At 40.6% G+C, this 16,381-nt stretch overlaps 1 protein-coding gene across 1 annotated transcript in view; it reads right to left on the bottom strand.

The window, feature by feature from the left end:
- Positions 1-16,381, bottom strand: part of CDKAL1 (CDK5 regulatory subunit associated protein 1 like 1) — a 426,979-nt gene that overhangs the window by 282,245 nt on the left and 128,353 nt on the right. The window contains exon 6 of the mRNA XM_055800231.1: positions 10,703-10,799. Coding sequence (XP_055656206.1) covers positions 10,703-10,799 — 97 coding nt within the window. The remainder of the gene's footprint in view (positions 1-10,702; positions 10,800-16,381) is intronic.

The raw sequence follows: 16,381 nt of genomic DNA, 5'->3' as shown, positions 1-16,381 counted from the left end.
GAAGGAATCAGCATGAACACTGCAAAATTAAAACTCTCACAAATTCTTGAATTTGAGATTCTTCCTACAACTTTCATCCAAACTGCCTACTCTTTGTAATGTCTACTATATATGTGCATAGATGTTTACACACAACGCAGGAAAGCCTACTTTGCACATTTAAATTAGATGATAACTTTCTCACAACATTCCTTTTTAAACACTGCTTCTCCAAGCTGTACGTTATATGAAGTAGATTGAGTAGGAATTTTGCAGTCATTTCTTTGCAGTTTCTTCTCCAGTTTATTTCATAAACAAAGCAGAAAAGCACAAGTTGCACAGGCTTCAAAAGCAGAAGCTGGTCTGCAACAAGAAGCCTGGAACTTGGATTGCTTGCATCAAAGCCATTAAAGTTCTGTGCCCTTAAACCACCGAGTTTGCAATTTCCTGTAAACACATGTCTGCACAACCATCTCTATTTCACATTCATTTTCCAATCGGTCTAATAGCAGCTAAAAAAAAATTAAATAAATAAGCTCATCTGTAGTTGGTGTCTGATCTAGAGTTCCCAAGTCAAGTCAGTAGAAGTCTGTTCCTTTCCTTGTCTGGGTGTTGAATCAAGTTCCTGTAAATCTATTTTTTATTATTTGGATTTTTTCCCTAAACCTTTTAAATTACAGCCTTTTCACAACACAAATCGCTGCCACTTCAGGTTTCTGAATACAGTATATTAGTTATGAATCCCAAAAATTAAGTTATTTAAAGTATTGCTAATATTAGCATTTTAATAATCTTATTAAAAGATATATATTTAAAGCCTTTTCTTGATTATAAGCATTCATATAATAGACATATATCAATATTTAGCAATCTACTTGTAAAGAAAACACACATAGGCAGCTATGTGAACACATGCATTTTTACATACTTGTATTACATATCCTTTTCAGATATAATTAAAAAAAAATGACCTAAGATACTTCCACATAGACTTTGTTATTTTTGGAAAATAAATTTTAAAATGCAACTTGAAAACAGAAGTGTACACATTTATATAGACAGAGAACACAGTCTGTACCAAATACACTGCCTAAATTATTGCTACATATCTCAATACTAAACTGTTGGAAGTTCATAAGCATCTTAAAAGAAGTGAAATCTGGTTGGTTCTTAACCTGAGCCACCCTTGATTACTTTCCATGCTGTACATCTGGGGAATTTTTGCATAGTTCCAAATCCCCTGTTAAACAAAGATAGAGGAAAAAAAAAAAACCCACAGCATATTGTATTTTCATTTTATTGGATAAATTAAATTATCCTGAATATGTCTGTCAAGAAGACAGTTCATGTAAGTAATTAAAATTATAAGTCTGAGTGATAATGAGATCTGTGACTAGGTGGATATTTATCCTGCCTTATGTGTTATTTCCCACATTAAGTATTTTTCATTTTAAATCATTGGAAATTGTTTGGCTAAAGACCCAAGTGCTCAAGAAGAAAATATGGAATGCTTCCAATCTGCATGTATGAAAATGAAAGTACTTTAGTAAAACTGAGGTGAATCTGGACTGAGAAGAGGGAAGAGTATGATGGATTCTTGTTTGAAAAAAAAAAGGGGGGGGGGGGGGAAGAAAAATGAAAAAAATTCACAAAGACAAGGTAATATAATTTTCTTGGGTAAACAAAGGCCTGCAGGATTCCTTCACCCACATCTCACTAACCTTACGGATAATTCTTTTCTGGAGTGGCATCAAAGGCATCTGTAAGCCTTCTTGAGCAGAGAAGCAATGTCTCCATCAGGCATGAGGAAGCCCATGAAGCAGACAAAATTTCTTAGTGGTGTATGAAGGGCAAAGACACCATTCCTCACCGTTTCTGTGCAATGAGTCGCAGTAACCCAAACCTTCAGGACTGACAGCGGGTATGCTACTGCTGGATGTAGTTAGTGCACCGTACTTGGCTCCACAGGGCACGTACACAAGGGACTTTTTGTCCTTTACAAATGGTTCTCCTTTAGGACTCAAACAGGACAAAAGCTAAACGGCAGACTCGAGCAGGCAGCTGAACAGGACTACACACACACACAAAAAACCCAACAAATAACAACAAAAAAAAAAGCACCACAAAACAAAACCAACCCCAAAACCTACCCAACACAAATCAGGGCTGAGATGGATATAGGACAAGAGCACCCACAAGTCCCATGGGATGGAGGAGCAGCCCAAGCAGAAAACTGGCTGGTCAAAAAGCAAGGAAAAAGAAGGGAGTTTATCAAAGCATGAAGTGTGAGTTGAAACAAATACCAAGAAAGATCTCTGAGCCCTCCTGGTGGGAGTACAGCTCAGCAATCCATGCTGGGGCTGAAGCTTCAGGTCACTCCTGAACACACATGTGAGCCAGCTGCATTTCAAACCACGCGTCTCCCAGGACACCCCAGCACTCCACTGAGGGTCAGAAGCCCTGAGCTCCCCAGGTAAGCACCAGTAATTATACGGAAATGTACGCATGGTCCATTTGTCACCAGAGAGAGTCCCCCAGCTGCCTTTCTACTGTCACAATCACATCCAACAGATGGCTGCTAGGTGCAAACAGCCCAGACATCTTCATAACGCGCTCCGTCTGCGGTGTCACCCCAGGCGCTCTGCAAGGGCAGGCAGACAGCCGTGTTGAGGATAGTCACGCAAATTCTTCCAAGCTCTCAAGCATGACCCACATTGTCTCAGAACCAGTACCAATGTCCCAAAACCGTTTTGCAGGAGGTGGACTAGAAAAAACAAAACCTCTAGGAGAGCTCCTATAAACTCTTAACGGGCAGTTAAGTGAGAGGTTGCACATTTACCCTGAGACTTTGTACTTCGTAGGAGCCAGTGAGCCTCAGACCAAAGAAAGCTACCCAGAAAAGTACATTCGTGAACCTATTGTGGAAGTAAGAGAAACTTTCTGACTTTCCCTTCAGGGAAGCACAAAGACTTCTGCAAAGACCCTGCATTGTCATCTGGGAGGACAAAACCTCACACGAGATTTACAGTGAAAGAGATATACTTCCAGTTTAATGCATCCACCGAAATCCAGAGAGAAGCATTTTGCAGGTGAAGGTATTTGGACCAATCTATTTCTGAAGTGACAGGACCAACACAAAACAGGAGAGATGGTCTTTAGATGCCACTTACAACCAAAGCCAGGTGAAAAGTGCTACACTTCATAAAAACAAACCACTCTTTTTAGTGAAGATATCCAATGGCTTAACGGTCTTTTTCTGAGAGAAGCCCATGCTTCTCTCGGTGGTGGCAGCCATGACAAGAAAATAAGAGGGTGGTTGTGAAAACAAGCACTTCATGAACATCCAGTATTTTCTGGAGGACTGTACGGGGGCTGGCGGAGCCCCCAGCAGCGCTGTGCTGGTACCAGTCGCAGGGGAGGCAGTGGCAGCACCGCAGCGCTTTGGCTCCTGCCGGGCAGCGCTCGCACGGCCTCAGGGCTGGCTCCAGCCCCCCTCACCGAGGGGTGGGGGACACAGCCAGGACAGCTGACCCAGAGTGGCCAAAGAGTCATTCTGTACCATATGACTTCTCAAATACAAAAGCTCAGAGCAAGGAGGAAGAGGGAGTGTTCATCATTTACGTTGTTTTGCCTTTTAGAGCAACCGCTACACATCGTGAAGCTCTGCTTCCTGGGAAGTGACTGCACATTGCCTACTGATGGGAAGGAGGAGTTTTCCTTCTCTTCTACACACATGAATTTTCTATTGCTTCACTAAAATGCCTTTACCTTGACCCACAACAAGGGTTTTTTTTTCAGCTTATTTAATCCCCACCTCATTCTGCTAAGGAGAGGAGTGATAGAGCAGCTTGGTGGGCACCTGGCGCCCAGCCAAGGTCAACCCACCACAAGGACACAGGCTGCCTTTTCATGGAATCCTCTGCATGGGCATCTAAGGCACCACAGAAAAGCTGTTTGGTCCAAGCTGCACCACTGCAGAAGCAGAGGAATGATCTGGCCCAGCTATGTCTTGCAAAAAAGGTGGCAATGCATAAGGCTTCCTGGCAGTCTATAAGATAGAAGAAAAAGCATTTCTTTTCTCTCCTCTTAATACAGCCCAGAGATAATTTCAGACGAAGTCAGCTGCAGGAAGCATATTTTCACCAGAGGCACACTGCCCTTTGCCAACTGCCACCGTGCTTGTGTCTTCTGGAGTTATGCCCCTGACTGTCAGATAATGGCTATCCCAGACTGAATCCTACAACACAAGCATTTCAGTTCCTTCAGAAAATACCTCCTTGTATTGTGACTTGAACTTTCTCCATCTCAGAAGAAAGTGCCTACCAGGTGATGAACCATCATTGTAGGAAGTGGGAAGCATCTCCACACTCAAATCAGCAGTTTCCCTCAAATTATCTTGTGATTCTTAGTACAGCGAAACCTCAACATGTGTGAGTGTAGAATACACCACGCTCTTTGTTGTCTCCAAATCGTAAGATCACAGAATGATTTCTGCATCTGACATGACATTTCTTGTGAGTGGTCACAAGGGATGCACATCACCTGGCTGACGACTGCTGCTTCTGCTGCGGGACTGGGATTAACCTGGTAGAATCAGCAACGAATAAAAACAAACCAGAGACAAAGCGTGAGATCCCTGATGCTTGCCACCAGTGACTGCCTTCTGGCCAAGAAGTTTGTGGTTTCACCCTCTGATGAGTCTCAGATCTCAGAGTTGCCACTGCTGGTTAAAAACGGCAGCAGGTCCCCTCCCAACCAGCCTTTCAGGGACCCCCCCACAGCAAGCTCAGTGCTCCCCACAGCCTGCTTCCTTTCAGCGAGGAAGGAAATGTCTTTCCACCGCAGAAGGTCTGAAGGTTAAAGCTTTTCTGATGTTGACAGGACAGTGACAACTCTCTCAAGAAATTCCTCCCGGAGCCTCCCACGCTGCCCTTCCCTTGGCACAGCGACTGAGTTTCCCAGGCGGGAAATTTCACTAAGGCAACATGTAAGCACATCCAGGACCAGAAAGTGACATGGAGAAAAAAAAATATTGAAGCCAGTGAAGGAGGGATGAAGACCAGAAAAAGTGAAGGCTACAAATGTGTACTGAAAAAACACTGCAAAACAAAACAAATTTTAAAAAGCCCCCCAAACACCTTAGCTGATGCTTGAGGGAAACTGAGGACAGGGTACCCACAATCTAGGCAGGGGCAGCAGCCCGACTGCACAGCACGAGGCTACTGCTGAAACAAACACCACCAGCACCCAGCTGCTTATGGACACCCTGAAAGCGAGCATACATAACTACTTGAAGTAAAACAATCTTTTTTTTTTTTCTTTTTTTTTTGTCATCTAGGAAAAAGCCTACCCATCTTTGATTTTCATTCACATCGATAAGAAACAAATCAATGTGAATGAAAATCTTGTGTGAAAGTTACTACATAAATAAAATCTTAGGTAACTACATGCACTGTTTGTAATCCTGAAGATTTTAACTCCTCCAACTCTCAGTTTCACCTTACCTTGTTTAGGTAACACTATCAGATGTTGGATGTTAAAAGCCTGCTCAGCCTTACGCTCTGTCTAAAGCCAGTAAAAGGGAATACGTGGCTTCAAAAGTCACTTCACATCTTCTAAAAAAATCTAAATTATTTTACAGATCATTATCTTCATCGACCACAAAGGGAGCTGAGCAAAACAGAGTCTCAGATTACAGCACTTAGGCAGCATAAATCCAGGCCTCAGTAGATCACTTCAAAAGGCATGTGACCAGCCACTCTGGCTTCAGAGGGATAACATCTGTGTTTAAAACCTCTGCTGACCATCGTAATGGGCAATATTCCAGCTTAGGAAGGTATTCTGAAAGCAGGCTTCAAACAAACTTTGAAGGGAAGGAGGCTACCCCAGAAAAGCACGTAAACAACTGATTTTCATTGCTAAACACTGCCACAGCTGAAGTATAATTCCTATCTAAATTAATTCGTGCACAGTTTGATTCATAGGGCAGGACACAACTGCTGTGGAAATGAATAGTTACTATTTGCATGTCCAATTTTCAGTTTAAAAGCAGGTGCTTAAGTGCAATTCTTCCTGACTTCCCAGGTTCAAGCGTCACGTCTGATTATCAGTGCGGCAATTCAGAAGCCAAAGCCGCCCAGCTGAGTGGTACTGACTGAGCTTGAATTTTGCATGAAATCATTCTTGGCTGCAAGTTACAGAAGAACAGCGTGCACCTGTTCCCAGGCTTTCAGCATGCTTTCCAAGAAGTTCTGCTAATTCAAATCATTCCAAATAAAATTCTATCAAATTTGTCATTCATGAAGTACACATTGGATATTTGTATTTATGCAAGGCTCCAGTTTAAGGGCAGCAGAGAGGATTGCAATCTTTAATGCAGCCTGACCTTGCAAAGACTGCAAAGTAAGGAAGTATCATTACCTCTGTTTTGAAAACATCCTTGAAACTTGTACGAACCGATCATCAGAAATATCATGCAAAACATCACCCTCATTCAGGACACCAAAGCAGCAGGGACGTACAGGCATTTGGCAGCTTGGTAAGGTGACACTGATTTTCTTTCCCAATGGCACTGCTCAAGCTCTGCTCACTGGAGGGTTTTACAAATGGAGAACTAAGGCGCATTAAATTTAAAATTTCTATACCCATTATAGAAGTTATGTGTTTATATTTCTGTAGCATGCTCAGCACTTTTTATACCGAACCATCTATTTCATGGTGTGCCCCCAGTGTTACATGCTGCTACTGGGAGTGTTCAGCACTTCCACTAATCACACTCCACAGTTTAAAACTGGGTATTAAAAAAATTATCTAAAGCTTGCCTTATAGAGTAGGACGGCCACAGAAAAGGGTTCGTTGAAGGCCAGGGAAATGCAAGGAGCCCCTGCAGAGAGACTGTCATGGTTATACATTTCTCCTGGAAGTGGTGGCTTCAGGCTCAACTTGGCCAACGAGCCTGCAGTGACTCTGCCATGCACAGGAGCTGCTCCTGACCCACAGCGCAGCAGCAGAGCCAGGATTACAGCTTTGGTGACATCGGATATATATAGCAGAGGAAAGAATGGGCTGAAATCCTTCCCTTGGGAAATGGAGGTACAGCAGAAGATGACAGGTCTTTGATGGTACATGTTACATTGGGAAAGATGGAGAAGGAAGAAGAATTGATGATTTCATTCAGGAAGGGGAGAGATTTGCTCATCTGCTGAGCTATCATATGCTTTTAAGGGGACACATACGTGCATTAGGCTCCATGCTTTCAGTTTGTCCAGTAAGTCTGACTGTTTCAACTACAGATACACGGGGCTTGTGAAGCACCCCAAGACCTATGAAACCTCAGCAAACTGGTCAGGGGTTGGGTTGCAACATGCAACATGCCTTGACACTCCAGACAAGTGTCAAAGAAACATCTCATCCCATTCCAATGGTTCAACTTAGCACTGGAAACAAAGGGTTTGCGTGCCATTGTATGCAACAGATAATTACAAACTCTGCTAAATCTTTCATTCCTTCTTGTCCCTCCCTTCCCTTCCCCTATAATCCGATATATAGATATATACATATAAATAAATAAATAACCAGCATAGTGAAAAGTCACATACCCTTCTTTGTAGTAACTTTCAATGAAAAGTGAGGGACATCCTTTGACTACGAGGGTTGATTTCTCTTTGCAATACCAGACGTGCACTTGACTTTCAAGCGGGTACACTACTCCAAAAAGGAGCAAGCTTTGGAAGCCACCTGAGTGTAAATGGCTGTGAACGTATGTAATCATTGTGTGTTTTGTGTATTTTTCACACTTGGCAGGTGTATTACTGCCTAGAGCTTCCCCCTTCCAGAAAACAGCTCCTTTACCTTGCCACATTACATCATAGTTTGCCTTGTATGGAGCCGACGGCAATGCCCCAACCCACAGCATTCTTAAGAAGTGGCAATGAATTTGAAGAGACACAAAGCTCAGTAATATCACAAATGGCAGCAGGGATATGAAGTTGCCTTTCCTTCCCTCCTGCCCAACTCAAGCAATAACAAGTGGACAGTGGTCATTCAGTCCTGTATTTCTCAAGTGCAGATCAAAACAAGTCCTGAGTTACTAGAATGTCTCTGGTAATTACATTGCAACTTCCACCTCCATCATAACAAGATGAGTAAAGGAGCCCTCTGACATACTCTGCCTGCCCCAGAGGAGTTATAATTGCTGGTAAATAACCACATTCTCTGACAACACTGTTCTTAAAAAAGAGAGAGAGAACAAGAAAATAGCAGAGCTTACATAAGCAACAATAAATCAACTATATCTCTTAGCCAAGTTGAGGACAAGACCAACCTAAGGGTAAAACAAGATTTCCAAAACTGTACTCCTAATGCTTAAAATGTTAAAGCCAAATCAATATCCTACTGCCAACGTAACTTTGTCTATTTCTCAATTCTGTCAAAACTGCCTTTCAAAACTATTTTGCAATAGTAAGTTAACAACTCGTACCCTTTAAATACAGTCATCCCCTCACACACACTTTTTCTAAAATGAGAATAAAATCTTAAATACACAAACTGAAAACATGGACAATATCTGCTTGCATCTGTTAATAGTTATGCCTAAAGTTTAAGACCGTTCTGAGCTAAAGCATCTATTACTTAAAAGCACAGTAAATTCTACCCCAGCTATGACAGTTAGAAGACTGTGTCCTTATTGTGAAGATCACATTTCAGTATTTTCAGCTCCAATTCAAAAGTACTTGGGAACACTATATAAACAGCCTAATTCCTCTCCAAACTGAAATCTTTCTGTAAATACAAATACAAATATATTTCACTAAACCCTGGTTCTAAATATGAAAACTAAGATGAAGAGGCTAATTTTCAGAAATTACATATTACCTAAATAGGAAAGGTTTGGATTTGTGTGGGTTTGTTTGTTTGTTTTTTAAAGGAAAAAGAAAAACGATTAAAAAATAATAAAAATCAAACTTCAGGTCCCCCAAGTTTCCTAAGTTAAATTCAGCAAAACTGAAACATCAAGTTACAGTCTTGGTCAAAGGATAGTGAGTCACTCACTTTTCTTCCTCTGTTTTTCAGATGTGTAAATATCATTATATTCACTGTAACAACCAATTACAGATCACATAACTATGTTGCCTCCAAGCCAAGAGGAAATCCATTCACTAATTATTTTGGGGGTTTGCTGTGCTGCTGCACAAAGTTGCAGTTAATTTGCCAGTCTTAGAGATGACAGAGCAGCACAGTCCTCTTTCATATATATTTGTGTAAAGTCAGACTGCAGAGTGGAACAGAAAGTCTGTTTCTTCCATTAATCTGTAACTATCAATGCGATATCATTTACACAGAATAGTGCGGCATTTTACAGCCCCTGAATATCATTTCTGGGCACTCAGTTAATTTATAGGCATTACCATAGCTGAGAATGGCATCTGGGAAAAAAAACTGGGAGATAAAACATTCTGAGTGACACCAGTAATTAGTTAAAAATTCAAACAGCACAAAGTCCATCTTTATAAAGAATTAAAATAAACCAGTTGATGAAGCCATTTTCTTCCTAATTCCAAAATGAACTATTATTTTACTTCTAAAGTACTTTGAACAACTGCATCTTGTATGATCTTCTAATGAAAGTGAGAAGTGCGGAACATTTTTGTTGTTGTTTTTCCTATAAAAATCTTAGTTTCAACCTGAATTCATGACACTGCAGTGGAAACACGTTGGCCTCTTTATGTCTTTAATGTAGAAACAATGCTGCACAGTCACGTGCTCTGACTTAACAGAATACAGGACAGCTTCATGGCACCTCCCACACACTGAATCCAAGGACACTGCTTCAGCTCAAACAGGCCTTTTACAAATTCATCCAGTTTTTATCTAAAGGCCTGAACAATGAAGAATCTTTCATGCAATCGTTGAGGTTGGAAAAGATCTGCAAGACCATCGAGTCCAACTGTTAACCCAGCACTGCCAAGTCCATTACTGAATGATGTCCCTAAGTACCGCATCTACCTCCAGGGATGGTGAGTGCCGCTCCCCTGGGCAGCTTGTGCCAATATTAGCTTGTGCTTTGATCCTGGATTTTCATGGTTTTACAAAGTTGATTCAATTATATAGTAGTACTTCATCCCCAAAGGATACTGAAGGCACTTTACTAACTGAAGTCAAAAGCTCTTTGGTTCTCTTTTCAAGGTAAAGCTTGGTAACTCTTTAATAATTCATTTAACTCTCCAGACTGCCTCAAAGTTAAACTAATTTGCCATTCTGCTTAATAGTGTGAATTAAAAAAAAAAAAACAAACAAACAACCAAACACACCACTAAAGCCTAAGCTGTGTCTGTGTAATTCATACACACCAGTCTTTTACACTTCTTCCACAGATCTTTAACAAAAGGGCATCTTTGTCTTAAAGCAAATGTGATTACTTTAAAGAACACGGTAATGGATATCTTCATCACCCTGGATGAAGCCTGGATATTTTCAGGCTACAAAGGGCATCAGAACTCCGTTCCACCAACAGTATCCCTTTCCTTCTGCCCTCGCCCCACAAGCAAGCCAAGCCACCTGGATGAAAGCAGGCTTAAGTGCTGTATAATGCAAGAAGACTACGGAGGGTACCCAAGCTCTCTGCTGCTTTTTGCAAGTGAAAAGAACGAAGACTACGTATTTACACTGACCCATTGAAAACACTTATGAAAACCTTTGGTTTCTGCCTGATCATGATACATACCCCTATAATACTCAAGCCTTTTAGGTAGTCCTGACGAGGTTGGGCTTGCGGCACGCAGCCTGCTAGAACCACCTTCTTCTTCCCTTCTTGGGCTTTCCTAAAGAAGAACAGACAGTATATTAATATTTTCAAAATTCATTGTTTTCAACTTCGAAGTAGTTACACCGTGCATGTGACACATGAAAGCAACCAGAATGAAAACATTCCCAAATCAGAAGCAACTCGTACATGTTTGAACCTCAGAAACCAAACCAACCAACACACCAAATGAAGCTATCGGGCCACAGCACGCATGTACAGCTACAGAGGCCATCACCATCATGTGTCTTGGACAAAAGTACAACCTTGAAAGCCCTGATCAAGCTCAGTTAACCTTTATTTGCCACAATGACAGCAGAGTATCTGGTCAAGAAAGATGGGACAGGGCAGAGACATCAAGGTCAGTTCAAGAAAGGTTACACAGAACGCAAGAGGCAGCCCACGCAGATGGGAACTGCTAGCTCAGAACATCAGCATTTATGTAGTATCAGTCAGAAATGACCAGTTACATCAGTCTGGTGGTGTTTACTTAAAGACACTTATTTACTTTTAAATGTGCATTTACTTAAAAATGTTTAAGTAAACGTTCACTTAAAAACATATGGAGCATTTTCAAGCTTTAACTGCTTGCCTTTGGCAGAGAAACATTTGTCTGGATATGAACTTACATAGTTCCTTAGCTTTGATGCTACCTTAACACCAAGTAGCAAACCAAAACACTAAAATTAAATGGTTAACACTGTTCATTTTGTTAGTAATATTTTGACTCGCTTTGAATTCAGCACTGAACATCAAGCCATCACTGAATCTTGAAACTACAGGAAGCCCTGAAAAAACTATTGGCTGCATATAGAACAGTGAGATGCAAAACCTGCTTGTGTTCACTCAACTTTGAAGATCATCCATTAACACATTAACCCAACATGACTACTGCATTATAATGTGCAAAGCAGTAAAGAGAAGCACAGAATAATTTTAGCAGATCTGCTAGGTCTGACATATTACGGGTTGCTCTAAGAACTCTCTTTCACAGTCACATGCTGTATCACAACCTCCTGGCAGACTTCTGTCAAACTGGAACCTTGTAAATCCGTATTTTCTCCAGCAATATATGGATTCATGAAGTGTTTACTGTTATATTGGAACAGGCTAAGACATGTCATAACATTTTCCAGAAAAATTCTCCTATCCAAAATATACAATGGCTTAGACAATTTTATGCTCTCAGCTTGCTTGAGCTGTCTCCAAGCTGAATGCACAAGAGAAAGTGATGTTCAACAAGCACAGGGATACACAGATACGCTGAGTATCTGGAGTTCTCCAGCAAATGCAAATTTAACAAAGGAAAAAAAAAAAAAAAAATCACCCAAACCAGACTGGTACCACACACAGTTCCACCACTCACAAGTTTCACTTTATACTCATAATGTAAACAAATTTATTTACAAATTACAGCTCAAATGAAATCTCACAAGAACACACAATTTGTAATATTAAGGGAGATCACAGCCCATCTAGCCAAACACCTCATGTTGGCTGCTGCACTAAAATGAGCTACTTCTAAGGAAAAATTAAACATCCTATACACAGTCAAGTTGAAATAACAGGAAAATTAATTACACCTATTACCTCATATCTAATATAAATGTAGCAAATAAAATAATCAATTTTGGTTTAGTGGAACTTTCGGGAAATCTGCAAACATTCACCATTCAGAGCCTCATTGGTCCTCTACTTGCAAGCTAAGGTGTATAATATTAATGCAAATCCTCTCATCTCTTCCTTGATAATATTGCTGTGGAGAAAGAACTATGATGAAATGCTAATTTCATATATTTCTTAGGCAGGGAACCTAGCAACATGTCTCTGAAATCTGCAATCCTTCTTTTCTTTCAGCGGTAAATATTTAAGGGGTTTGCAAAACTTCAATAGAGGTCACCTACTTCCACGCATCCAAGTTTAAAAAAAAAATATAAATTAAAAATCCTACTTCATGCATTACCTAAAAATGTCACATAGCACCATGTGACACTCCACTAACTCACAGGATAAAAATCACTACTTATATAGTCTAACAGACTCAACCTAATGCCTGGAGGCAAGACAATAAGACCTGTCTCCAGCAAACAAAGCACACATCCCTAGGCAACTCTGCATCTGGTATAATCTGGTGCTAGTAACAGCCATCTCCATCTACTTGAAAACCTGTGAGCACTACAGAAGAAAAAGCTTCTATTCAAGTCTTTTTATCTAAGAAAAAAAATAAATAAACAAAATTTCCCTTGACACATTAAATGGCATTTTAATGTTATTTTACAGCTTTAACATTTTGCTGTATCTTCTGGGACTATAACTGGAGCTAGAGGGAAAAAAGGTAAACTGAATATTCTTCATATTGCCTTCATTTAACTTTTTTAAAGTTCTATAGGTCTCTACAGAATAAAGAATTTTGCATACTGGGAATTTTTTGCTTTAAAATGCAATTAAGTGGAAATGTCAGAACTAAATTTTCAATCATAGCCAATTTTCACTACATCCATAATACACTGTACAGTCCAAGAAATCCACCATAAATGAAAAACCACTGTAAGGAAATTATGAAAATTTTTGCCTCACTTTCAGGAAACGTCTCAAAATATGCATTCCAGTACTATATTGTCACCTCCTTTCAATAGTTTAATGAGCACTCCTCATATTAACAAAAGCCTACAAAAATTATTCTTCAGAAATCTAGTTAGCACAGCAATTGTATTAGAAAAGCCTTTATCCTTCAAAAACATGAATAGTGATGAGAACAATACCTCTTGGAATCTAGTAGGTGGCATGAATAAATACATCTTCCCTTTTAGACACCCTTTAAATTTTTTCAACTGCATGAACCTTACCTTGAACTTTCAAGTTAATTGACTCAGGAAACATTTTCTAGAAACGCAGTCTTTTCTAAAGACTGCTTGGAAGATATACATCTGAATAGAAATTTATTTTAGAGCAATTCTTTCTTTTAATAAAGGCATTATTTGACCTACTTCCTAAGTAATGGGTGGGGAACAAACAACAAGTGAGAAAAAACAGAGGCATGAAAAAAAAAAAAGTGCTGCATACAGTCGAGGACTCATACAAGATCTGTAGAGGGATCATACGTTACACACACTGCAACTCCACTGCATAGATACAGCCATTGCAACTACAACTGTACTATCAGGCTTCATGAAGTATGTTCAAGCTATTCAGGTTTTTATAAATAAATAAATTTAAATAAATTTGAGAATGGGACTAGGATGGGGGAAACTTATGCCTTGCCTATGTGCACTTCTATTTATGTGGTCAGGAACCAGCCCAAACTGGAACATCTTGCTCACAATTTTATGTAACATGTTGTTGCACAGTTCCTCTACCTTTTTATTTTTGAGCTTCAAGAAAATTTGGTCAGCACCATGACAAAGATAAAGGTACACCACCCACCCTCCAGGAAAGCTCACTGCATGTATAGCAACACTGCTGGACACCACGGCAGCAGCGAGGAAGCTTACCACCTCTCCATGGCTCACACAGCTACTCAGGTGGAATCTCCACAGGAGAAGAGTTAGGGACCTTTCCCTGAGGTTCAATTCTAAGGAAAGCAATACATACATACATACATATATATATATAAAGAAGGAAGAAAAAAGTGAAAGCGGAGAAGATAGGCTAAGTTCAATGGAAGATATTCTGTGACACTGAGAGCAGTGTAGTTGGTACTTGCTCTTTGCTAGAAAGACAAGAGAAACCAGATCATCACCGCTCACCTGCTTGCTTCCCTTTCCAGCAGAGTTGCTCACGGGACTTTTAGAAGCTGTGAACTCTTAAGTGAATGACTCTCTGCTTTCAGAGAGCAACCGTTACCACTGACCAAAGGATCCCAGCTGCACAGAAGGGCACAGCAGGCACCTGAAATCCAAAGCAGTCTGTTCCGCAGGGAGCACAGCTGGCCACCTATGGAGTGGTCAGCATGAAACATGCAATTTGTAAAGTGTTGCTCTAGGACCATATAAGCGAAACCAAGTGTTATACCTACAAATCCCATTTTTTTTTTCCTCTGAAACCCATTGTTGGTGGAATTAAATAATGAAGAAATCTTTAAACAATAAGCAAAATGGTGCCCACAGCAGGACTAATAACAGTCAAATACAAGTCATGGAAGAAGCAGTAGCGGATTTTTCATCTAAAGCAATAAATTAGGGGGAAAAGTGTTTTACACGAGTTAAAATTTGCATTGACAGTGGTTGGGAAATGTTAATAAAATAATAAAGGGAACTATTTCTGATGCTATAGTACAATATAGTATCTTTGCTATCTGAAATGAAAATGCAAGTATTTCAGCCTGAATCCTACTAAACAAACAACAACTGGCCAAACTCTTGAGTAGGTTTTTAGGTCAGTGAGCTATTTCTACCAAACACAGTACTCCTCACTGTTGTACCAGCACAAACCCAGCCACTTTCACATTAAGATGTGTATAGTTAACTCAGACTGTGCAATGCACCTGCATAGTCTGTTCACACAATTCTCATGGCCGCCCATTACACAAAATCTGCCACAACACTTATCAGGTATTTTAGGAAGGTGTGAAGCCATAAATCAACAGGAGGTTTGTGTCTAGAAATGCCCAACTAAAGACTAATATACATGAAAAAATTTTGCTAAGACAGATGTAGCAGAATAGAGCACAAGCTGGATATATGATGAGATCAGGCTGCCAAAGGTTATAAAAAGTAAAATTGGGAGGGATACTACTTCCCAGGCTGTAGAAATGATGTTGTGATGTCTCTGGGAAAAAAGAAATGCTATTTGGGTAGATTCAAATGTGTGAAAGATCTTCCAACTGTCACATCTGCTGAATTAATCAGGAGGAAGCCACGAGTTTCAGAGAGAGCACAACATCTCTGGAATGAAGAGATGGTGCCTGTATAGCATTTAGAATACATTCCTGAAAATCCATAAAATCACACTGTTACTTTCTGCTTGAGGAATTACAAATGGTAACTCAAACCGTGGCTTCACAGGCTTTGAGCCAATCTAATGTCTCAGTCCTACCCAACAGCTTGCTTCCCAATCTCCCTGTCTGCTATTGCTGCCCCTGCCCCTCTGCAGCTCCAACCCCTCCTCATCCTCACTGCTGGCCATCTGGTATCACTCCTCCTCTGCTCCACACGCTGCAGCTCACCGGACCTTCCCAGGGCCCCACGTGACTCACCGACACAGGAGGAACCCATTGGCCACTTTTGGGGTTTTTTTACTGTTTTATTCCATTAGTTAGCTCCTAGCAGACAGGCTGCACTAGAGCCAAAACAGCGGTCAAGGGAAAGCTGTTGGGAAGGGAACAAAAGGAGAATTCAGGGGAACTCCTTGTTTCAGCCACGGTGAGCTTCACAAGTCTTGGGAAAGCTTTGAGGTTGCAATACGCTAAGCAGCACAGGTGAACAAAAAGCAAAAAGTATGTGAAGAAATTCATCCACGTTGTGCTTTCGAGGTTAGGGACAGCCCCGCAGTCAAAGGCATATGGAAAACCTGAGGAAAGCTTGTCAAGACTATTAATTAGAGCAGAACCCTTCAAGTCTACTTACGCCCGTCAGCTTCCCTGTACACTCCACAGCCCCCAAG

Source organism: Falco peregrinus, chromosome 3, assembly GCF_023634155.1.
Source record: "Falco peregrinus isolate bFalPer1 chromosome 3, bFalPer1.pri, whole genome shotgun sequence".
In the NCBI taxonomy this organism is placed as follows: Eukaryota; Metazoa; Chordata; class Aves; order Falconiformes; family Falconidae; genus Falco; species Falco peregrinus.
This window is presented reverse-complemented; position numbering and strand designations above follow the sequence as displayed.